This window comes from Ziziphus jujuba, chromosome 3, assembly GCF_031755915.1.
Source record: "Ziziphus jujuba cultivar Dongzao chromosome 3, ASM3175591v1".
NCBI classification, from domain to species: Eukaryota; Viridiplantae; Streptophyta; class Magnoliopsida; order Rosales; family Rhamnaceae; genus Ziziphus; species Ziziphus jujuba.
In genome coordinates, this window is record NC_083381.1 from 3,051,184 (window position 1) to 3,077,194 (window position 26,011).

The window sequence follows — 26,011 nt, forward strand, 5'->3', positions numbered from 1 at the left end:
GACTTTTGATGGAATTCTTGGTGCATAAATATCATGGTTTTTATTTTTTATTTTTGGAGGAACATAAATATCAAAATCTTGAATTATATATATATATATATATATATCCATGGATGAAATATATGCCCAAACGATTAAAATGTAATTTCTAAAATAAAATAATTATTAAGAAAAAAGTATTTATGCAAAGAATATAAAAATTATTTACTAATTAATGGGTCACATGGTGTGTTGGCGTACTTATCATAAGTGTAGTTAGACACAATCAATCTAGTAACAGCCACACTAGCAACAGCCTGGGGGCAACAGCCACACTAGCCAAAAAAAAAATATAAAAAAAATCTCTATAATTGTGTTTTAATTCAAATCTTCCGTTTTAAACATAAAGATATATATATACATATATTCTACATGAATAAAATATTTATATAAATTAAAGGATTTATGAAACTTTTCTCCTTTAGGGTAATTTATTTTTCTTTTCTACTGAAAAAAAAAATAAAGGAAAAGAAAATTTCAAATGATATGGTTCCATATACATAAATTGATGTACTCATTTATCCCTTGAAAACGTTACCTTGTCTATCTCAGGCACTACATTATTGATTAATTTCATTTAGTTAGTCAAGTCAATAAAGAAATTATGAAGTTCACACTTTTATCAATAAAATTATATGTGTAAACATGAGCTTGGAAATTTCTAGTCAACACGTTATTGGTTAATTAGAAAATTAATCATCGGAAAATTTCTAATACATAACTTAGAATAACAGTTCGTGACATGATGTTTATTGGTTGATAGAATCTTGTAGTTCTTCTTTTTTCTCCTTTTCCGTACAGGTTTTAGTATTTTAACTCTTTTATTTTTTATTTTTTTTGTGTGTGTGTGTGTGTGTTTTTTTTTTTTTTTTTTGGGGGGGGGGGGGGGGGGGAGGGGAGGGGGGAACACAATTGGGATAGGTGCACGTCGATCACCATTGGTCCAATAACTGGACTCTATATATATGGGCATATAAACAGACATTCAATTCATACAAAGTTCATATCCTTTTAGTCTTTACCATTAAACCTATCTAATGGAGAACTCTAGCCACCTTTTTGTGTTTCTAATAGCAATTGCAAGCTTGAGTAGTACCATTACCATAAGCTTCTGCAATGGAACTGTGAATGTGTTTTGCAAAGAGAGTGAGAGACAGGCTCTTTTGAGCTTCAAGCATGACCTGAAGGATCCTATGAACCGACTTTCAAGCTGGAAGGGTTCAGGAGATTGTTGCAGCTGGACTGGTATTTCTTGCGATAACTTAACCGGTCATGTTCGTGAGCTTCATTTTGGAAATCCCTTCAAAACCGTTTTTGCTGGTCAGTCTTATCCTGCTCCCTTCGACATTTTTCTTGAAGAACCTGATTGGAGATATGCATTGAGTGGTAAGATAAATCCTTCCTTGCTCCATTTGAATTATCTCAATCACTTAAATCTAAGCTACAATGACTTTGAAGGGATTCCAATACCTAGCTTCATTGGTTCTTTGAAAAATTTAACATATCTTGATCTCTCACATGCTGGATTTGGAGGGGTAATCCCATATCAATTGGGAAATCTCTCCAATCTTCATTATCTCAATCTCCGTTCCTATTATCGTACTACTATGAAGGTTGATATCCTTCAGTGGGTCTCTGGCCTCGTTTCGTTGCAATTCCTGGACATGAGTCGAGTTCATCTTAGCAAAGCATATGATTGGGTGGAAGTGCTCAACATGCTACCCTCTCTTATGGAGTTGCGCTTGTCTAGCTGTGAACTTGGTCATAGCTCTCCTCATCTGTCCATGATAAACTTTACTTCACTTGCCATCTTTGATGTATCTGACAACGAAAAATTTGGCTTACCCAAGTGGCTATTCAGTCTTACCAATCTAGATTCTCTCTATTTAAGTTACACCTTTTTGGGAGGATCAATTCCTTACGGTCTTACCAACATGACTCGTCTCAGAATCCTTCATTTATCTAGTAATTCGTTGAATTCTACAATCCCAGAATGGTTGTGTGGTTTTGATCGTCTTGAGTCTCTTGATCTTAGTTTCAATGGGTTGAAGGGTACTATTCCAAGTGTCATTGGAAACTTCACATCCATCATCAGTCTTAACTTGGACGTGAATCAATTTGAAGGGAAAATAAACCACTTGTTGCGAGATCTTTGTAGATTAAGGGAACTTTGGCGTGGTTCAAATAACTTCAGTGGAACAATGTTCGAGAGTTCTGAAAGATTTCCTTGCGTTGCAAATTCATTGGAGGAGTTAAGGTTAAGTGATAACCAACTCAATGGTCAGTTAACAAACCAACTTGGATTGTTTGAGAAATTAATCTCACTTGAAATTGATAACAATTCATTTTCTGGTTCCATTCCACCGGGTATTGGAAAATTGTCCAACTTACAATATTTTGATGCTTCTCGCAATCAATTAAATGGAAGTCTTCCTGAAAGTTTTGGTCAACTTGCAAAATTAGAATGGTTATATATATCTCATAATTCATTAGAGGGTGTGGTTTCTGAAATTCACTTTTGTAATCTTACAAGATTGAAGACTTTTCTTGCAAGCGGAAACTCATTGACTTTGAAGACAAGTCGGCATTGGGTCCCACTTTTTCAACCAAGAAATTTGGTGCTAAATTCCTGGAATTTAGGTCCAAACTTTCCCCACTGGATTAGGTGGCAACGAAATTTGCGGAGGTTAGAAATTTCCAACACAAACATTTCAGATGCCATTCCGTTTTGGTTTTGTAACATTTCTTCTCGGTTAACAAAATTAAATCTTTCTCACAATCAATTTTATGGGGATTTTCCTTGTGCAGCTTATCCACCGGAAATAATTGACCTACGTTTTAATCATTTCAATGGCTCGATGCCAACAATCTCATCGGTGACAATGTTTCTAGATTTTTCAAATAATTTATTTTCAGGATCAGTCTTTCACTTTTTCTGTCAACGGAATATTGATAAAGTCAGTGTGGAAACATTTACATATGTTTTCTTGCGGAACAATTTACTCTCAGGAGCCATTCCAGAGTATTGGAATAAATGGAAAGATTTGAAGGTTCTAAGCTTAGAAAACAATAATTTGTTTGGGAATATCCCTAGCTCCATAGGATATTTGACTAATCTCTGGTCACTGCACTTGCGCAATAATAGTCTTTATGGAGGATTACCTTTGTCCCTACAAAACTGTACATATTTGTTTACCCTTGACCTTGGTGAAAATAAATTTGTTGGAAAAATACCTCAATGGATAGGGAGAAGTCTGTCAGGGTTAATGGTTCTAAGTCTTCGTTCGAATAAGTTTCATGGCGATATTCCTTTGGAACTCTGCAATCTTACACAGCTTCAAATACTGGACCTTGCACATAATAATCTCTCGGGATCAATACCAAAATGTTTTTCCAATTTGAGTTCTATGAACACAATGGAGCATTTTAAAATATTTTTTCATCCCCTTGGTGATGTTCATTATGATGCCTTTGAGTCGATGGAAGATGTGATGCTAGTTACAAAGGGAACGAAAGCTGAGTATAGCAACATACTTCATCTTGTGGCAAGTATCGACCTTTCAGACAACAATCTTTCAGGACACATTCCTTCAGAAATAACCAGACTATTCTGCTTGCAAACACTCAATTTATCACAAAATCAATTGACAGGCAAAATTCCTTCAGAAGTTGGTGATATGAGGTGGCTAGAATCGCTAGATTTGTCGAGAAACAAACTCTCAGGAGAAATTCCTTCAAACATCTCCAATTTGACATTTCTAAGTCACCTGAATTTGTCTTTCAACAACTTGAGTGGTCACATTCCAACAGGCACTCAAATTCAAAGCTTGGATGAATCCAGCTTCATTGGTAATCAACTTTGTGGACCGCCACTTCAGAAAGGTTGCTCTCCGGCTGAGAACATTACTCCACCTGGAGTTTTAGGTGGACAGGGTAATTCGGGGGAAGTAAATTATCTACATTTGAGCTTGGGGCTTGGATTTGCCTTTGGATTTTGGAGTGTGCTTGGTTCGTTGCTCATCAACATGCCTTGGACAACTGCTTTGTGTGGTTTGCTAGATAGACTTGTTCTCAAGCTGTATGGCATCATCTTCGAGTATTTCTAGAAACATGTAAGTTTCAGTATCTATACTTTTCTTTTTCTTTTTTTCATCTTTAGGAAGTTCTAAGACTTGTTTATGTTTTAGCAAGTATATATTTGTTTCATTTCCTTGGTTTTGTTTTCTTTTTGCAATTCTATAAAATAATGGATTGTAATTATATGAATTAGGAATTTTAACAATCCAGATGAATTTCAATTGATACATTTTATTAATTTTGTTTTCCATATACATCTTTTCATTTCATTTTGTTGTGTGTTTCTTGCATTTTGTGGTACGTTTCAGATCAGCTGGTTATGAAACTTCAAAAAGTTCAAATTTCAATGGACTTTTGTCAATTATTTTTGCGATGTTTTTTACAAGCTTCATTTCATATCCAAAAATACTAAAATCAATTAGCCTAAAATTAATTACAATATATATTGAATAGAAAATGAACCATGAAACTACTTTTCTTTTATCTTAAGTTCTCATTGTACTTAGAATAGAAAATCATTTTGGAATTATAAATAAACAAGGCCTACACAAATGCAACGATTCATAATTTGACTTCTTGATGAGCTTTAGTTTATTTGCATTTTTTTTTTACGAACAATATCGTTTCAGCAATTATACTTTATTTCTTTGCATTATTTCCTAATGATGTTTCATTTTCTACTTAATTTTGCAGCCAGGTTACAGATGGTGGCAAGAGAGAGACCGTGTTTCCTTTTGATTTGTTGTAAAACATGTCACATGAAGTGGAGCTGGCAATGGACATGAAGAATGGAAAGTTTATATTTTAGGGGGCTAGAATAAGTTTTGAGAACCATAATTACTTATAATTCTGTTCAAGTTTCTTTATAATTTCCTTCTTTGTTTCTTTAATTTCGATGAAGAAATTATGAAATGGTCGAACTTACTCTACTAGCATAAAATAGATGACAGAGTTCCTTAACTTAGGGATCTAAAATATAAGTGCATGGTTCAAATACTAAAAGTTAATCATTACTATCATACGCATTGATTGTGGTAATAACTCTGTTTGTTGAATGTACCCAAAGTCGGCGAGGGAGAAAAACCAAATTTTATTCATAAGATCACCTTCTACCGGCTTTGCAAACCATGCTATCATGTTTTGACTCTTTTGAATACTGGCAGGCATAATCAATATTATGCAATTGAAGATAAAATTAGCAATAAAGAGTGCCAACATAATTTGCCTAATATTTGAATTCTCTGCTTCTTTGACTTCTGTACATAGAAAGGAAAACAAGGGTTAGTTTTCAAGATCATTTTGGTAACAAGGATCAAAAGATAGTCTTGCTTAAGGAGAGAGATGCTTAATAATAATAATAATACCATGAACTGGATATCAACTATGTATTTCCATTTCTTTAATTGCATTCACAACTATCTCCATTTGCATTGCTCGACTACCCTTCACCAAAACAACATCATTATGACCAACACTCTTACCAATTTCCACAGCAAAATTTTTGGAATCATAGGCTAGTAACAATTTTCTATCCTCAGCTAAATTCAAATTCTCAGCTGCAGTTAAGAACCTATTCCCAACAAGGCCAATTAAATCAATACCGGCATCACAACAATAGTTCAGTACCATCTTATGAGACTCCAGTTCAATTGTACCAAGCTGTAACATATCCTCTAGTATGGCAACTCTTTTACCCTTGCATTCGATGCTCTTTAGCAAGTTGAGGGCAGCTTCTGTGCTGACAGGATTGGCATTCTAAGCATCATTGATTATTTTGATGCCGTTTCTAGCTACTTCAAGTTCTGCTCTCATGTGAACGGGGATAAATTTTGACAAGGAAATTCCAACTTGTGAAAGAGAAACACCTAATAGAGTTGCGACTGCTGCTGCTGCACATGCATCTTGTCCCAAATGCAGACCTGGGCTAGGAATCTGAAAGTCCACCCTGGAATAAGAAATGACCATCCCATTTGAAAAGTAATAGCTAGAGCATGAATTATTTTTCTCAGTGAAAACAGTCAATGGACAATTAAAGATTCATTGGAAAGAAATATGTAACAGCTTTGATTTTTAACAAACCCTTAAGATGTGCACCACAAAATTGACAAAGAGAAGAAACAAGATCCCTAAAGGTTTAGAAAAGGTAGAAAGATAGGATTAGCAACTTGGAATTTGAAGGGAAAGTAAGGCAAATATTATGATCCTTGAACATGATATATACATTTTAGTTTACAAAAACTAAGAAAGAAATGCATAACACAATCTGACAGAAATGGGCTTAGCATATATCAATCAATATTGAGAAAGTGTATGCCATTATTTTGCTGAACTATTCAGAAATGAATGTATAATACCATTTGGGAGAAAAATCCCAAAAAATTGGAACAAGGAAATAAACATGTCCAGATATTAAGCATGGTAGACAAACTTCTTTTAATGCTACCATGGGATGAGGAAACCAGGTAACAGAAAAAATAGAAGTCCTCACTCTTGCACTAGAAAAGCATTTTCAGTATTTCCTCATTCTTATAACTAATTGATCATCAAAATTTTTATGAAAGTAATCCTCTACTGTTTTGAATACAAGTGCATTTTTAAGTTATTTTTGATTCAAAAAACTCAAGTATGTAAATCACTATATAGAAGTCTAGAAGGGTAAATTCTAGTATGCATGCTTTGTTCATATGTATACAATATCTTATTGAAAAATTCCCACATGTTACTTAAAAAGGAAAAGAAAAAATATTTATTCACTTACTATGAAACAAATATTTATAATTGAACTTACATTTCATTATCTTTCTCTAAAACCACTCGAACTGCATGCCCTCCATTAGCGCTTTTTGCCACAACCAACCTAACATCACACCCCACTTTCCTACCAAAGAGCACCTGTTATTGACAAGAAGTTACAAAAACATTATAATATCGACTAGCTATTTGCATAATCAATGTAAAACCAGAAGAAATAAAACAAACAGAAACTGTTCTGTAACACTAAGCAGAATAACCAAACTTTAAGTGGCAACAAACAGCACAGTACTAAAACAAAATAGAATTCAATTTAAGTAAACCATCTCACTACTTTCTAATAGTCATTTAAAAAATTTGCTTGGTTTTCAAATGTTAAATCTGTAAAAGTAAAATTTGAATGCTTTAACATGAAAAATTAAAAGTAACATTGGATACAAGTAACATCCACATGTAATATTGCTGTCATGCATTCATAAGATACTGACCATATCGTAGCCAATGTTATTGATTCAGTTCATTAGAGCACCTTTTGGAGAGAACAATAATTGACAGAGATGTCCAGTATTTCAATTAAAGGAGACAATCTTTTTCGTCCAATATCCATAAAATCTTGAAACATACCATATCTACAAATCACCTTCTCATGCATAAATCAACGAAATCCTACAACTCTTAACCAAGTCATGTTATTTTAAAATTCTAGAATATGATAAGAGAAATCAAACAACATGGTTGGATTAAAATTTAAAATCCAGCTCACCTTTTTAACTCTAGATGGTACATGGAGGCTCATAACCAGGGGATCATCAGCATTCAGAACACACACATCCCCTGGCTTAGCATCCACCAGAATCTCCCCTTTCGCCTTACAAATTTCGCCCAAACTAGAAAAATTCTCGTAATGTGAAGCGCCTACATTCAAAACCACTCTTATCGTTGGCCGAGCCATCTTTGCAAGCTCTAATATCTCTCCTTTCCCACTCATTCCCATTTCCAAAACCACAACCTCAGCATTTCTAGGAATTCCAGTCAGTGACAAAGCAACTCCAATTTGATTATTCCAATTTCCAGGACTTTGATAAACCTGATTTCCAAGACTTTCAAGAATCAAACCTATCATAGCCTTTGTAGTAGTCTTCCCGACAAAGCTAGTTACTCCTATAACAGGGCCATGGAACTTATTCCTTGCGTAACTGGCCATTTTTGTCAAGGAAACAGTAGTATTGCCAGAGATTTCCACAAAACCCCCAAACCAATTCTCACTAACCCATTTCCCAATAACTCCAATAGACCCTTTGCTCAACAGTACTGGGGTTACAAAGTCATGGCCATCAAAGTTTTCTCTAGTTATGGCAAAGAACCACTGATTTGGTTGAATGGTTCTGGTGCCTGTAGAAATTGCTCCAGGAGGACCTCATTTCACAATTTTTCCATCAACAGCCTGAGCTATTTCATTGACAGTCCAAAGGGGCAGAAATCCCATATCTTGGAATGTATGTAGAGGATCAAAGTTCACAAGATTTAGGGTATTTTTGATGCAAGAAGGGAATGAGAGGGAGTTTTATGATTTAGGAGGAGGAGTAGATTTTGTGAATGTCTGCATGGGAGGAAAACAGGGGTTTGGAGTGGCAGTCATGGCTTCCTCCTCTTTCAGTCTCTTATAGAAGAGGAAGATGAAAACATCAACTGCACTCACTCCTGTTAAAAGATATTTACAATGTTCTCAAAAACAGGTATCATATCCATCAGTGTGTAAGTGTGTACCATGAACATTGCACACATCTGTTTCATTTCTAAAGCAGAACTGAACCAACGACATTCTCAAAGAACCAGCAGAATAAACCTGACGAGTATCCATATTTCCATCAATTATTCGCATGACATAAGAAAAAAAAAATTGAACAAAAGCAATAAAGAACAAGGAAAATAAGAGCATTCTTGTATTAAACAGCTTAAGTAATTCATATACTGGTAGTGAAAGATATCATCAATTTTGCTCCTTGAATTTTTGTTATTTATTTTTTAAATAACAAACCTCACAGAGAAATGATTTTTTTACCAAGTAGAACCTGCATGCCCAGTTCCTAAGAAGTGAACTTTTTCTACCAAATTGACAGGAAAAGGAAAAATAAAAAAAAATAAAAAAATCTTTCCTCAAGATATGTGCACTAAACTTCTGAACTTTATGACTAACTTGTTGAACAATAATGTATAATTATATATATATATATATATACATGTGGATCTACAAATGTAAATAAAATTCACAATTGAACAAAAATAAATTAGAAAAAATTGAACCTGTATGTCCTTAGTATTTAATCCGCTGGTTGAATAAATTATCCGAGGCTTGTGTTCTTAAGACAATTTCCATCCCATCGGTGTAAATATTTTTCCGACGAATATCTCCCAATATACAATGGATCTAAAACCTTAGACTAGATATCACCAAGACTTCCCTTCGAACTTTCAGTGCACCTTATCTTTACCACACTTACAATGTAAAATATGCACGAAAAGCTATTTTTTCAAAACACACGTGAGGGGGAGATTGTTTATTATTTCTTTTTTCCCTTAATTTTTCCACTTTGGTTAAAAGTCTTTTTCTTTTCCCAAAAACTCAAAACGGCAAGACATTAAAAGCCAATAAGGGCCCAATCAAGCAATTAAAGGAAAATCATTCAAACTTCATTAATAAAAAAACGTTTAAAAACGTTACAATATAGTATCTCCTACCCAATTTCCTCCAACTGTAGTTTCTCCTCCTCCACCTAGTACCTTTAACAAACATTATCTATGCACTCCCAATTTGAATCCTAAGTCCTAAAGCGCTCCAAACTCCTTTTCTTTCTGGTCAATAATCTCACCAAACTCCTTGATAAAAGGGGGATCTTGGAGCATTGCAAAATTCTACATGTAAGCTTTTTTCTACTCAATCCTGTTTTCTTTCCATATATCCTCCCTGATTTCAGTTCCCTAGCATTTTAATACTGGCCCTGCTTCCCTAGTTGCAACCTTATAGCTCAAATTCCAGAGAAAACCAAACCAAAAGTCTTGGGGCCAAAAAAAACAAAAAATTAAAAATTAAAAAAAGGACCAACGACAACAACTACAACAAATTTGTTAGTGTTGGAAAGGAGAAAAAGGAACCGAACTGGAAGACCACATTAACATTGTCTATGAACCATCAATTGTAGCTCAAATAAAGAATTAAGGTCACATTTTCTGTATGATTTTATTTTGACTGTAGAAGACCTCAATGTCAAATATTAAAGTTTATAAATGAAAAAAAAAATTAAAAAAAAATCACCATCCTTGTTAAACTTGAAGAAACCCTCGTTGCAGGATGAAATAGAAAAACAAACTACTGTAGAAAATCTTCTCTTATGCAAGGGTTTCCATGACACCAATAACATGCATAAGAAAAATAAAAGTATGAAGAAGTATGAAATGAACTTTGTTCTACAATATTCCGCAAAGCTTGCACAATATCACCCTCAAAACTCAAAGTTACATCATTCACCACCCAAACCACCACCCAAACGTATGTATAGGGAACAAACCTGAAGTTGAGGAAGTGGGCAGCAAAGGCAATAAGACAGGGAAGAGACAGAGAATAAGGAAATGGCCTATTCGGGACATTACTTTCGATGGGTCCCACCATTTTCCAGAGAGTAGTAGAATGGGAAAGGAAAGACTACTTCAATGGCTGCCTCCATGTCCATTTGCCCGCCCGTTTTCCTTTCACTTTTTCGCGGGAAAATGGTTAAATTGCTGCTTCGTGAATGAAAACGAAACCATAACCAAAATTTGAGCTGGAAAAAAAAAAAAAAAGTGAGAAGCAGTTATCCTTTTGGTTTTCAAGGTGGGCATCGTTTCATTAATGAAATGTTTTTTTCCTGTCCAAGAAATAATGTGGGACCTAAGTTAAAACAAACCTTCAAAACATTTTTTAATCAATTAAAATAGCAAAATTTTCAAGTGCAATTTCTAAAGTTTTTTCTTATTTAATTTCAGTTTTTCAAATTTTTTTAATATTTCAACCGCAGTTTTTACAGTTTATTTATTTGTTTATTTGGGTTGAAGTTAACAAGGTAAATGGATCGTTTTACATTTCTAAAACAAAAATATAAATTTTAAAAAACATATAATATAATAAAATGTTTAGAATTATTTTTTTCTTCTCAAGCCTAATCTGATAATTGCAAGATTATTTTAAAAAAAATATTTTTTCTTTTCTTTTGGATCTTAAAGTGAAAAAAAACTAAAACAATAAATAACAATATATAAAATATAAAAAAAAAATTTATAAAGAAGATTGATAATATGTAATTGCACATTTAATAATATATATATATATATATATATATGTATACACATATTATTTTTTTAAAAATATGAGTATTTCCTTTCAAATTAAGATTTATTGCAAGTGCGTGGAACGCATTGTCATTTAGAAAAATGTTTATTCATATAAAGGTTGCCACATGTTAAATACTTATAAGTCATTATATTATCTTAGCAAAACAAAATAACATCCTTGTTATGATAGACCAATTAAGGTAGATATTTATGTAATTATGCAAGTATTATTATTTTGAAAAGAATAGTTTTATTTATATTACAAAATTTAATAACTACATTATATTTAATTACTTCTTAATATTTCAAAAATATCATTTATTAAAAGGTCACAAATATCTTTACATATATAAAATAGAATGAAAATAAATTACTACATATACTATAAGAGAAAAACAAATTCAAGAAAGTGAAGGGCTCTGGTAATTTGGCGACAAAAAAAACTGTTTGAGTAAAGGGCAAAATTAAGATAAACCCATATCAAACTAAATATAATAAGCATAATAAACATTTTCTTATTTTTTTTTATTGAAGATAATTGTATTTATTTTGATTGAATTATTAATAAGTTGAGTTATTAACAAAATGAAAAATGAATAAAACTAAATAAGATAGACCCCAAAAACCTTCTTTAGTTTGTACTCCCCTAATAAAAAATCTTTTAGTTCTCAAATCAAAGAGAACAATTTTAGGAAAAAATATTAAACTTTAAAAATGGAGTTTGGCAATCAAGAGAGAAAAAAAAAAAAAAAAAACACAAAAATGATTGCACATCATTCATTTTAAACCTAAAAATACATGTAGCATTTAGCTTTGTTTTGTAATTTGTTTGTTTTCCCTTATGTTTTTATATTTTTTTATTTTAATTCTCCATTATATTTGTTCTTCGTACTACTTATTTTAATTTCATTATATAAACTTTAAAATCGTTTGGTGTAGTAGCTTGGATGCCTTTAATACATTCAATTCCATATATCGAAGAAAATAAATGCTTCAATATTTTAATTTTCATCATATAAACTTTAAAGTCATTTGGTATAATAGCCTGGATGCCTTGAATAAGTCCAAGTTCTGTATATCGAAGAAAATAAATGCTTCAACGATATGGATAATTGTTCGGTATTGTTATAATCCATAAAGGAAAAGGAAGAGAAAGAAAAAGAAGAAGAAAAGAAAGAAAGATACACACACACACACACATACAGAGAGAGAGAGAGAGAGAGAGACAGAGAGAGAGAGTATTTCCTAGAAGTTCACGTTAGCTTCATTATGAAGCCACTGTTTTTCATTCATGTCAATGTTGGTACAATTTCAGAGTACAGCTAGTTACAATGAAATAACTAAAGCTAACAAATAGAAGCTGACATGGTACAACAATCATTTGATTTCCAATATTTCCCCTCAAACTTAAGATTGTCATGACAAACAAGCCTAACTTTGTCACCTATCAAATATTCTCCCTTAATTAGTTGAATTAAGACAAACAATTAACAACCTTAAGCTTTGATTTGAGATGCAAGAATCTCAGTGTGCAAGATGCTTAGTAAAGAGATTAGCTATCTGTTTCTTAGTGGCAACATATTGAATTTACATAAACTTCTCCAATACTTTGTCACAAACGAAATGAAAATCAATTTCAATATGTTTCGTTCATTGATGAAGAACTAGATTACAAGCCAGAGCAGCAGCTTTTAGATTGCCAATCTAAATAATTGGAGCAAGGAAATTAACTTGCAGCTCAGTAAACCAACACAACTTAGCTGTAAGATGAGCAATGACCCTGTTTCAGCCTTTGTGCTAAATCTAGCAGCCACAGATTGTTTTCTTGAAACTTTACGAAGTAAGATTTGGACCAAGAAACAATGAATAACCACTTATTGAGTGTCTATCATCATGGTAACTAGCCCAATCAGAGTTTGAAAAACCATGGAAAGGTAAGTTTGTAGAAGCTTGCAATTTTAAACCATGATTTACTGTCCCTCCCAGGTAACGCATCAATCTTTTACAACTTCCCAATGTGCTAAGGTTAGAGAAGTAAGTAACTGACTGAGCTTGTTAATTGCAAAGGAAATGTTAGGTCTAGTGATTGTTAAGTACTCAAGAGCACCAATAGTACTTCAATACAAATCTGGATTAAGCGCAGCATCTCCCATTGAAGTTGTTAATGGATTGTTAGCCATTATAGCAGAAGGAAAGCAAGTTCCTTCGTGCATTTTAGTTTCAAGAAGCAAGTCTTTGGTATACTTAGTTTAAGTAAGCAACATACTTTGAGCATTTATTACAACTTCGATTCCCAAGAAAAAGCTAAGATCACCAAAATCCTTTAAAGAAAGTTGATCAGTCAAATCAACAATTAATTTTTGAATAGCCTCCAAATTTGAACCTGTAACAATGACATCATCAATATACACCAACACTAGGATATAAGTGTTTCTTTGTCTAAGCACAAACAAAAAGGAGTCAACCATAGAATTAACAAAGCCTTTTTTAAACAAAGCTCCCTTCAACTTATCAAACCGGGCTCTTGGAGCCTGTTTCAGGCCATATAAAGCCTTATATAAATGACAAACATGATAAGAAAAATGTTTATTTTCATATCCTTGAGGCTGTGACATATATACAACTTCTTGCAAATCTCCATTCAAAAAGGCATTATTGAAGTCAAGCTATTTGATTGGCCAATGTAAGGAAATAGTTGTTGGTTTAATCACCAGACTAAAAGTCTCATTGAAATCAAAACGAGACTTTTGTCAAAAGCCCTTAGCAACCAAGCGAGCCTTGTAACATTAGATAGATCCATCAACATTATGTTTTACTCGAAAAACCAATTTATGGCCAACAATGTTCATATTTAAAGTATAAGGGACCAAAGACCAAGTGCCATTATTTTGTAAAGCTTGATAATTCGAATCGATAGTTATTTTCCACTTAAAATCCTGTAAGGTAGCTGAAATAGATATAGGTAAAGTAATATCAGAAAGAGTTAATGTAGAACCATGTTGAACTAAAAAACATTTAGGTTTAACAATTCCATTCTTTGACCATGTCTACATAGGATGAGTTGAAATGGTTGTCACATATTTAAGCTGATCATATCCAGCTTTTTGCTTATCAGATTTTATACGTCCACTTTTTAGCTGTGTATGCACTGGATGAGAAGAAGTGGCAGTTATTGATTTAAATTGATCATTTCCAAATTTGTCCTAATCATTTGGTGAGGTTGAACCATGAGTAATTAAAACTTGATCAAAAACATAAATAAAATTATCAATTGAAGAAATTTGATGTTAAGCTTAATTATAGAAATTCGAAACCTCACGAGGCATAAGAGATTGAGAAGCTTTTGAGAGCAAAAAAGGAACAACTGAGTAATATTGAGAAGCATTATATTTTTTAGAGCTGATGAATTCAAAACCTATTTGAAAAGGAAACATCTTCATTAAAGATGGTACTTCGTGAAAAATAACTCTTCTTAATTTGTGTAGGCATTTATAGCCTTTGTGATTGTCACTATAGCCAAGAAAAACACATTTGGCTATATAAAACTGAAATTTGTGATTATTTAAGGTCTAAGAAAATGGAAACAAAAATAACCAGACATCTTGAGAAACTTATAGTCAGGAATTTTATGAAACAACATTTAGAAAGGACTTTTAAACTCCAATATACAATATGGTATCCAGTTAATGACATAAACAGCTTTATTAAAGGCTTCCCACCAATAAAGAAGTGGCATAGAAGCTTGTGACAGCAAGCATAAACCCATTTCAACAATATGACAATGCTTCCTTTCACCTTTTCCATTTTTATTGATGAGTATGAGGATAAGAATCTTAAACTGAATGCCAAAAGAGTGTAGATAAGGCAGAAAAGCTCTATATTCACCACCTCAATTAGAAAATAAGCACTTCAATTTGGTAGAGAATGTCCTTTCAACCAAGACATGAAAAGATTTAAAACAGATAAAGCTTTTGACTTGACTTTTAATGGAAAAATCCAAATATATCGTGAAAAATCATTAATAAAGTGGATATAATAATGAAATCCTTTTTTAGAAATAGTAGGTATAGGTCCCCAAATGTCAGTATGCACTAATTCTAAAGAAGCTAAAGCTTTAGATTCAGTTAAAGAAAAGACACACATATGTCCTTTGCCATATTAAGAAGTATCACAAAAATCTAAACTTTTATTCATTGATATACTTGGCTTGTTCGAGGAAACAACTTTCTTGATCACCAAAGAAGAAGCATGACTAAGTCTTCTATGTAAAATTCTAAGATTACGACAAGCTTTACCATAATCAAAGGTACTATTATTAAGCGGAACAGCTGTAACATCATTATTTGTATTTATAGAATTGGTAGAAGCAGCACCCTCATCAAGACAATGTGTATTAGAAAGCCCAGTATCAATAGCAGCACCAGTAGAAGTTGTAGGTATAGAAATGATATGAGCAACACCACCAACATTACAACTCTTATTTGAATTCGCAACATCAATTGGTGAATGGACTAAAAAACCAAACAAAATACAAAAACTATCACTTTTATTGATTGTTTCATCACTATGAACTTGCTCATGAACTGAATATACTCCTGAATTGCTTGCAGATTGAAGAAATAAAATTCTTCTTGAAGCATGCAAAAAGGAACTTGTAATTTGTATTAACCTCCTTCAAGAACTCCTTGTAGAACAACCTAGCCTATCTGCTTGTCCTTTATTAAGCAGTGAGAATTAGTAAACTCAATAGTTACATTATTATCCATAGTTAACTTAGATATGCTCGGCAAGTTTTTAGCAATATATGAAACAATTATAATTCCTTTAAGCGGAAACATATATTTAGGACAAAACAAAGAGTAGAGAAGTGTATTACCTACACCTGTAGTATCAAGTCCTTGTCCATTACCGATGAGAAGCTTATCATTGCCATTATATTCAGATTAATGAATCAAATTTATACCATTAGAGACCCCATGATTAGTGGCCCCACTATCAAGATACCAATTAAGATCACCAACAAGAACAAGTGTAACTACAAGGTTAGCTGATGCTTGCCCATTGGGTTTGTCAAAGATGCCAGATTCTGTACCAAAAGTGCTAGAAATTTGAGGTCCAAATTTAGATCCAACAGTAGAGGAGTAACCAACATTACCAAGCAACAAAGGCAAAGAAGTAGGCAGAATTGGTTGATCAGCTCCAATGGATATCACAGCACTAAAATTGCCTTGACACCCATTACCAGTACCACTTGGATAGGGAGAGACAAATCTTCCATTCAAAAGGTGAGCTTGAGGCATATTCCCAAACATGGAAGGACCAAAAAAACCAGAAAGTGGATATTGAGAAACTTGAGTAGACATGCCACTGGAGGCTACAATATTTGAACTAAAAATTCACAGGTGGCGGATTAAAATGATTCTGAAAACCAGAGTTGTGAAAAATTACACTACCTAAATTGAAGTAACATGCATTAGTAATGTGACCAATCTGACCACATATCTAACATTGAGGTTTCCAAGATCTACGACTTCTGCCTGTATCACGACCTTTACCAAAATACCTTTCTCTAAAATTTTCATTATAACCTCTCTCATAATCACCATGATTAGACTAGTTCTCTGTAAAAGGATTATGAGAATGAATATGAGAATTAGGTAAAATTCATGTAGAATCAAGGAAAGGATTAGTGGTCATGGAATTAGAATTGTTATTCAAGTCAATTGACTATTAAAGGCAGAAGCAAGATTGGTTGAATCGAACACTGTAACAGTATTATTCTTCTCAAGCTTAGATTCATAACGAATGAGATAATTTTTTAACTCCTGAAGACTTGGCAGTGGTTGCTGGCTAGTAATATTAACAAATATTGTTTCATACTTAAGTCCCAGTCCAGTGAGAATGCACATGATCAATTTTTTTTTCTAAAACAAAAAAACCACCTGCAATCATTTGATCAGCAAGCTTTTTTATTTTCCTATAAAATTCAATAATTTTCATATTGCCATTTTTCATAATTTAAAGTTGATTCCTCAATTGTAACATTGAAATCTCATATTAAGGAGCATAGCTTTCCTCAATAGCACTCCAAATTCAATGAGAAGTACAAAGACCAACCCGATCACCTATGTCACGAACATCAATGGCAAAGATGAAATTGATCTTGGAGAATCCAAATTTGTTGTTCAATAGGAAAACATGCCAGATTATCTTCTGTAATTTTTTGTCAATAGCAAGAAATTTCTTCAAGAAATTTGGATCAGGACATAAAACAAATTTATCAAGCTTGTTGTCACAAAGAATAGGTAAAATCTATGACTTCCAGATGAGAAAACTCTCATCTCCCAGCTTCAAAATAGTACTTGGAAATGGTGACATAGTAATTAGAGACTAAAAAATCTTATCAGAAAAGACCTTGCCTTGCGAATCTGTCATTGTAGATGTGATTTTTGTCTGGCATAAATGCAAGCCTTGGACCTTTCAATCTCAGCTATGATACCATGCTATAATCCACAAAGGAAGAGGAAGAGAAAGAGAAAGAAGAAGAAAAGAGAGAAAGAGAGAGAGAAAGAGAGAGAGAGAGAGTATTTCCCAGAAGTTCACATAAGCTTCATTATGAAGCCATTGTTTTCCATTTATATCAATGTTGGTACAATTTCAGAGTTGGTTACAACTAAAATAGCTAGTTATGATAAAACTAACTAAAGCTAACAAATAGAAGCTGACATGGCACAACAATCACATGATTTCCAACATTGATAAATGCTTCAACAATATGGATAATCATTCAGTATACATAACCCAAACGATTCGAACCTCTCAAGGTTTTGTATACCAGACAAATTTTATTTTTTCCAGATCATATAATTAGATGGAAACATCCATTATATGAAATAGTCATCCTGTATACATAATTTGGACGATTTGAAGCCGTCTTTTGAATATGTCTGAATTCTATATATCAAACATATTTTGTTTCATCCAGAGAATATATCTGAATGGAAACAAAAAAATACGTGAAGTAGTCATTTAGTATATTTAACTTGGGTGATTTGACTTTGTTTGGATTTTATATATCAAACTTATCTTATTTCATTCGAATTATATAATCCAAACGGAAATAAATAATACATGTAGTAGTTGTACGGTATACATTAACCCACATAATTTAAACCCATCCAGATTTTGCCAAATGTATCTTGTTCCACTTATTATATAATCTGAACAAAAATATATAATAAATGAAGTAGTCATCCAGTATATATTTAACCCAAACGATTTAAACCCATTTGAGTTATGAATTTGGATGTATCCTGTTTCATCTGGATTATACAATATGGATATAAATAAGTGACATGTAAAGTAATAGTTCGATATATATAACCCAGATGATTTGAGCTCGTCCAAATTCTATATACCTAACTATTTAAACATTTTTACAGTTGTTTTGGAGAAGAATTGAGAACTTATATTGTTACCTCAAAGATACTGGCAAAGGACATACAATTAGGCTAACCTCATTGGTCTATGCTTTATTTTTTTGATAACTAAAAAAGGTTAAATAGGTAGAAGTTGACGTATTTTTGTAAGCTAGAAGCCCCTTACTAAACCTATTTGTATTTACTTGGATCATGGGTCTAGACTCATAGACTTTATACTTGAACAAAAAAATATAAATTGTTCCTTATTGACTTCATCAATAAGTATTTTGTTATTGTATTATTAATATTTACAATTTTAGTTGGTTTTCAAAAAATACTGTATATTTTAATGGTACTTTGATAAAATTGTATAAATCAGTGTGTTGGCAATTAATTTAGGAGGTTCAATGAAAGAGATTTTCTATTTGTTATTGTTAGTAATGATCACTAATTTATATAACAGATTTTAATTAGAGGTATTTAATTCTATTATTTTTTATATTAAAACTATAAAATTAAACATTTGACATATAGATTTCACTATTAGTAATTCATCAATAATGACAAATAATATTTTTCTGAAAAATATAAAATCACGAGGAGTTGTTATTGATCCTTGACGGCTGGATATCTTAATTTTCAATTGTTTTCTTTAATGCTTTGAAAAAATAAGTGGAGTATTTTTTTTATTTTTTATTTTAATTTATTAAAAGTGAGAGGGGTTTTATCTTATGTTGTATTGGGCAAGTAACAATCGTGAAAATATATGATTACAATTTTTTTTTATCTTTTTGGTTTTTTATCTTTTTTTTTTTTTTTAATTATGCAAGGTAGTTTATATAGTTGTCCAAAAAAAAGAAAAAGGAAAAGAGGATATTTTTATATATTGTGGTAGATAATTTAAAACTTAGTTCCAAGCGTGAATCCAATCAATATTTATTGTCAAGTACTTATCATTATTGTCGAAAAATAATAATAATAATAAAAGAACGTCTAAAATGTATTATGGTTTGGATAGGAAGTTCATAATACTCAAACAAGGTCCTAGAGTAAGATTTTTTTTATTTTTTTTATTTGAGTTTTTATCACTCCATATTTACATATGGTAAGTCTTTTAATTTTGGTCATCGTATACATGGTGACCCATATCATATCTCCACATATGGTAACTATTTTATTTAGTCACCATATATATGGTAAGTTTGGTAATGTTTTCTTTTTGATGGAATGAAAAATTTGATAATTGATATATCTTTTGTATCCAACAAATATACTATAATCTAAATTACTATTGTGGCATAAATATAAGGGGCTCTTTAATTATTATTTAAATAAGATTCATTTTAACAAGATAAAAAAGATAAATAAAGAAAATGAATTGCATAGTTTGTTTAAGTTGCGAGCTTTTCTATTTAATATAAATATGTTCATTGGAAGAAATGGTGAGAATCCAAATACTAAATTAAAAGCCTCGTTACATTTAACCTTGAAAAAAGATAGTGAAGAAGCTTGCCAAGAAATCAACAAAGAATGTTTCGAATTCTGGGGATGCTGCGCGATGCAATAATGGGAATGCTAATAGGATTGCTAGAGCAGGACCTTCTACCGGACGTGGTCATAAGAAGGATTATCCGCGTATTCTTGGCTAGCCGTCTTCTCCACGGCTACAAACCTACACGCGAGCTTCAACTCTCCCAACTTGTTGAATTTGCAAAATGTAATTAACCTTTTCTTTCTTTCTTTTTCTTTTCTTTTTTTTTTTTTTTTTTTAAGATTTTGGAAAATAGTTCTCAATTTATTCTGAATTAAGTCATGCATATAAATATATAAACATATATATAATAACAATTCGATAGATAAGGTTTACCTTATTTCTACCTTCAAATATATATATATATATATGGAATCCATATCATCAAACATATATATGTATATATGCGATCCATATCATATGTAAGATTTATGTGGTGGTCATTTTTTTTTCTCTCTTTTTTAACTAATGATCACAAGTTGTCGCATCACTTATGGTTTTTTTTTTTTTTTTCCCACAATTTTAGTTGTTTTTTATTTATTTATTTATTTTTAATTTTCCTTTACTAAATCTGAATAAGTTATAATGTGCAGCTTTGAAAGAAATGCCGATATCCATGAACACGGGCAAGCCAGAAGCAGATGTTTATGAATTACCAACTTCATTTTTTGAGATTGTGCTCGGAAAAAATCTCAAATTCAGGTACCATATTAATTAAATCCAGAATATACTCCTTTACTTTTTCATTTTATCTATGCAAACTTTCTCTTTACATACTTGTTTATTTTTTTTTAAATATTAAAATATTGTCTTTAAATTACTATTATCCCAAAAACAAAATTAGTTTAATATATATATATATATATATATCTAGCTATGTATAATATTTCCCTTTTAAACTATTTTGGTTTGATACAATATTTTTTATGTATCCTCAATAGTTTTATCACTAAATCAATCTTTAAATTTCAAAATTTTAAATTATTAAAAAACGGATTTAATATGTATATAGCAATAAATATGCCTAACATATCCGTCATTACTTAGTTAGTATAAGTTTCCATATCCATACCTTATATCATTAAAGTTATTTTTGAATCAATTAATTACTATATCAAAACTATATATATATATATATATATATGTATGTAATTTAATTTTTTTCATAAACTGGGGAGAAGAATATATGTATTTCAATTATATATACAATTCTCATAGTGGATAATGTCGATAATTTTATGGTGGGCAATATAGCTAGGATAAAATTTGAATCAGTTAAAGTTTTGGGCAAATCAGGGCATTGCTTTTGACCTTTAAAAAAAAAAAAAAAAAAAAAAAAAAAAAAAGCAGGGCATTTCCGAGTGTTGCCCCTTTAATATTATGCCACGTCAATGCTGCTCACGGTCTTAAAATTAGCAGAATTACCATCTAGGTAAAAATCCATTATACATAGAATGTATATTTACCCACTTATAATGACAAAAAATGTATGGGATGCAGCGCCAGTTACTTCCCGGATAAATCAAGCAAGTTAGAGGATGCTGAGAAAGCAACATTGGAGCTTTACTGTAAGAGAGCCCAAATAAAAGATGGCCAAACTATTCTTGATATAGGATGTGGATGGGGATCACTCACTCTTCACATTGCCAAAAGCTACAATAACTGCAAAATTACTGGACTTACCGATTCATCAACACAAAAAGCATATGTGGATGAGCGATGCCGGTAATTTCTGTTTGGTTATTTTTATTTATTAAATTCAGTTTATCTATTTTAAAATGTTCCAACTTAAGTTTTTGATTTATAATTTAATTCCAATTTGATGGAATTGAATATTTTGACCAATATAACTCATATAATTTGCACATGATTACTATTAAAATATAATTATATTCCCAACGAAAGAATATATATATATATATATATTAAAGTATAAAATATCTTTGAAACTAGATGGTACTCCAATATATTTTAATGATGACCTTGTTTCAGTCATGCTGATGATGATGGTGTTTGACAAGATTACAACAAAATGTAAATCAAGAGGAGATCAAATGGCATTGTTTTATAACTGAGGCTAAAGTGCATTTTCCCTATAAGTATTATATAGAAGGAAGTGCTAGATGCAATCGTTTTTTTCATTCGTTCTTGCATTTGTTGTTTTCGAAAGCTGCCACATTTCTTCGTTACTTTTCAAAAACAGCAACATATATAATCAATATGACATGATTATCGTTTTTTCACAGATAATTATAATTTGTCATTCCTTCAAATGATATTAAATTTGTATTGATTTTATCAAAAAATTTTACTGTTTAGTGTAAATAAAAAAGAAAATACGAATAAACTAAAATTAACAAATAGTAAAAATTATTAAAAATTTTAATAATTGATTTCTTAAAAATATTTTTATTTTTTACTGGAAAAACCAAAACAACTAACATTTACCTCTCATTTGTGAATAAAAAGTATTTACGTAAAGCAAATTACTAAAAATATTTAAAGTAAAATATTTTATATGATACTTGAAAAATCAAATATTATAAATATTAGTTTTAATAAAATAGAATATATATATACATATATATATATATATATATGTCGCAATTACTGAAATAAGTTATGTTTTATTATTTTTTTTTTCAATGCTACTTTTATTTAATCGGTATCTTCTTTTAATTTAGCCCCAAAAAAAAAAAAGTATCTTCCTTTTGGTTTATAATAAACAAACAATAGCTGTTTTCAAAAATATAAAATAAATATTAGATGTATATCATTTAAAGGAGTGACAATATTATAACTGTTTGTAAAACAAGGGTAATTATTTTACATTAGTTATGTTACTGTTATTGAAAAAATGATGAGCAAAAACGTGGCAATATCTCAACAACAATAAGTGCTGGTGCGAATGAAAAAGCGATTGCACCTTACAGGCCTCATTATATAGATATATATATATATATATGTGTACACTGAAGTATACTTAAAAAAATGCCTTTTAAGATTTTAAATTCATTTACAATAGGGCAATTATTTTCATTTCTTTAATCTTTGCTTAATTTTTTATGCTTGCATTCAACAAATGACCCTACAAAGGCACTTATTTCCTGTTGGTAGGGAACTTCAAATACATAATGTAGAGATCATTGTTGGAGACATTAGCACATTTGAAATGGAAGCAACCTATGACAGATTAGTTTCTGTTGAACTGTTTGAGGTAACTAAACACAATTATTTATATTATATATGTTATAGTTAATTAATATTTTGGTATAACTTTTCTTTTTTACTCAATTTGTTTGAAAAACTGGATTGGCTTAATTTGTTGTTTGATATATAGTATATGAAGAACTATAAAGACCTTCTAAAGAAGATATCAAAATGGATGAAGGAGGATGGTCTTCTATTTGTTGAACATTATTGTCATAAAATATTTGCACACCACTTCGAGGTATGTATATATCATTACTAATTGCCCCTTTATTCACATTGTTATTTTCTGGTTTTTTTTTTAATTAAAAATATTACAAAATATCTCATGAACTTTCACTTATGTTTCGGTTTCCGCTTCCCAACCATTTTGTTTATAGCAATGCTGCCCTTAAATTATAACATAATTTCAAATTGTTCCCTCTTTAATTCTTTTAATCATATGATAAAATTGGTGATCTAATATTGTATCTTATATGTCCAAATTATAACTTGTTTTGGATCAAAATTGATATATATATATATATATATTAAAGATAATACCAATAAAAAAACAATTATGGTTTATTTTTTTTTACTAATTATGATGAAAATAAAGTTATAACTTAGACAATTTTCATTTTTATAAAATGGTCTCTTTCAAACATTAGATGGTCAATTATATTAAATTCTAAAGAAAGAAGAAGGAACAATTTGACACTGTATCATAGTTAGCTAGAGAGAAACTGCTTAAAAATAAAATAGAAGTTGAATTGGAGTATGTGTGAAAGTAGAAAGAATATTTTTATAAGGTTTCTTGATAATTTTTTGTTATTTTATTCTTCCGTAAGGGAAATTTTAAAAGTAATACAAGTTTAACTGTTACTCTTTTCTAAGTGTTTGGACCGTTGGAAGGTAACTCAGCGTTACATATATATATATATATATATCTTAATTTATATTTTGGCTTATATCTATTATGATAGGGTGAAATTCAAGCGGAATGGCTCAGAAAATATGACTGGCTCAATAAGAACTTATTTAGTGCAGGAGGTGTGATGCTTTCCGCAGATCTACTACTTTATTTTCAGGTGATTCTAGTAGTTTTCAACAATCAAATTTACACATTTCGTAGTTATAAGTTTTGTGAATGGTATAGCCATTCGAAGTACATTTCTAAATCCTGGGTTGGATTAGGCATTGGTAAAATCTTTTTTCCCCTCTGGTTTACAATATATTGTAATAATAATAATAATAATAATAATATATTGTAATCTTGGTTAAAATTTTCCTCTCCTTGTAATCACTGTCCCACAAAATAAATAAATAAATAGACTTATACATTTTAATTTATCTTAAATCTAGTAGTTTATTGAGGATAATTGCGTAAATTATTATAATAAAACTATATCAATAATTAATAATTCGACTTAAACTTGACTTATTTTGTTGCATTTGGGTGATCATAATTTTCCTACAGGATGATGTTTCGGTTGTCGATCATTGGGTTATCAATGGGAAGCATTTTTCGAAAACAGGGTAAGAGTGAAATACTCTTTGTAAGTCAACCTGATCAAGTAATTAGCAACAATTAATGTATTTATTGATAAAGTAAGAGTTATTTGAAAATATGCTTGATATGATTTGTTGGCTCCTTTTTGGATTAGCTTAAATTTTTGGACTTAACGCATTAGAGCCTTAGTGCCTAAGAAAACTTGTGTTTGATCTTTGGCACTCTAGCTGCAATTTGTATTTCTATTGAATATGTTGTTTGGGTTGTTTGCCTAGTTTCTTCTCCTTTTTAATGGCCTTACACGTAAGGGGCATATGTTAAATGGTATGCTTGATATGAATTGTTAAACCTATTTCTTATTAACTTAACCTTTGGGATAGAGATGATTCAGCAAGAGTTTATTGAACCAAAATATTTAATAAAGCATTATTAATAAATCATCTTAATTTTAAATAAGTACATAAATTATTAGGAAGCTAGACATAGTTAAAACCATAATTTATACATTATTTGAGATACATATTCAACGGCTAGGATGTTACTAGTTAAGTATCTTGATTTAAGTAATTTCTTTCTTTCCGAATTAGGAATCAAATTAAGTTAATTATATATTCTCAAAAATTCTAAAAGAAATTAATTCAAAAAATCATTGTTATGTCAATGTGTATAGGGAAGAGTGGCTGAAAAGAATGGACAAGAATTTGCCAGCCATCAAGCAAATGATGGAGTCAACTTATGGGAAGGATTCAGCCGTTAAGTGGACTGTATATTGGAGAACTTTTTTTCTATTTATTGCAGAAAACTATGGATACAACAATGGAGAAGAATGGATGGTTGCTCATTTCCTATTCAAGAAGAAATGAAAGTAAATCAAAGGATATGCTCCATTAATTCTGTCCATGCATGGCATACATTTATGATAGAAATAATGACTAAATAAATAAAAAATGTTATATTTTCTTGGAAAACTATTAAATTGATAACTTTCATGGTTTTGGTTTATTAATATGCTTCTGGTGTTTTAAAATAGATTTTGACTCATAATAGTTACACCTTATTTATATTCATCTAAGTATGATTTTACTAAAATATCTTCACGGGCAGAAGGGAAAAAAAAAAAAGGAT

General features: G+C 31.0%; 2 protein-coding genes and 1 pseudogene across 2 annotated transcripts; 2 read left to right on the top strand and 1 right to left on the bottom strand.

The window, feature by feature from the left end:
* The first annotated feature begins 1,076 nt into the window (after window positions 1-1,076).
* Window positions 1,077-4,145, top strand: LOC125423456 (receptor-like protein EIX1). The gene has a single exon (XM_048477711.2). The coding sequence runs from the start codon at window positions 1,077-1,079 to the stop codon at window positions 4,143-4,145; it is 3,069 nt and encodes a 1,022-aa protein (XP_048333668.2).
* Window positions 4,146-5,486: 1,341 nt separating this feature from the next.
* LOC107421941 (uncharacterized) lies at window positions 5,487-10,682 on the bottom strand (annotated as a pseudogene).
* A 9,442-nt stretch (window positions 10,683-20,124) lies between these two features.
* Window positions 20,125-25,749, top strand: LOC107421960 (pavine N-methyltransferase). The gene is made up of 8 exons (XM_048478299.2): window positions 20,125-20,370; window positions 20,778-20,886; window positions 21,685-21,909; window positions 23,302-23,401; window positions 23,525-23,639; window positions 24,373-24,464; window positions 24,854-24,912; window positions 25,557-25,749. Exons 1-8 carry the CDS (start codon window positions 20,184-20,186, stop codon window positions 25,747-25,749), a joined length of 1,080 nt encoding a protein of 359 aa, XP_048334256.2. The 5' UTR covers window positions 20,125-20,183.
* Window positions 25,750-26,011: the final 262 nt, after the last annotated feature.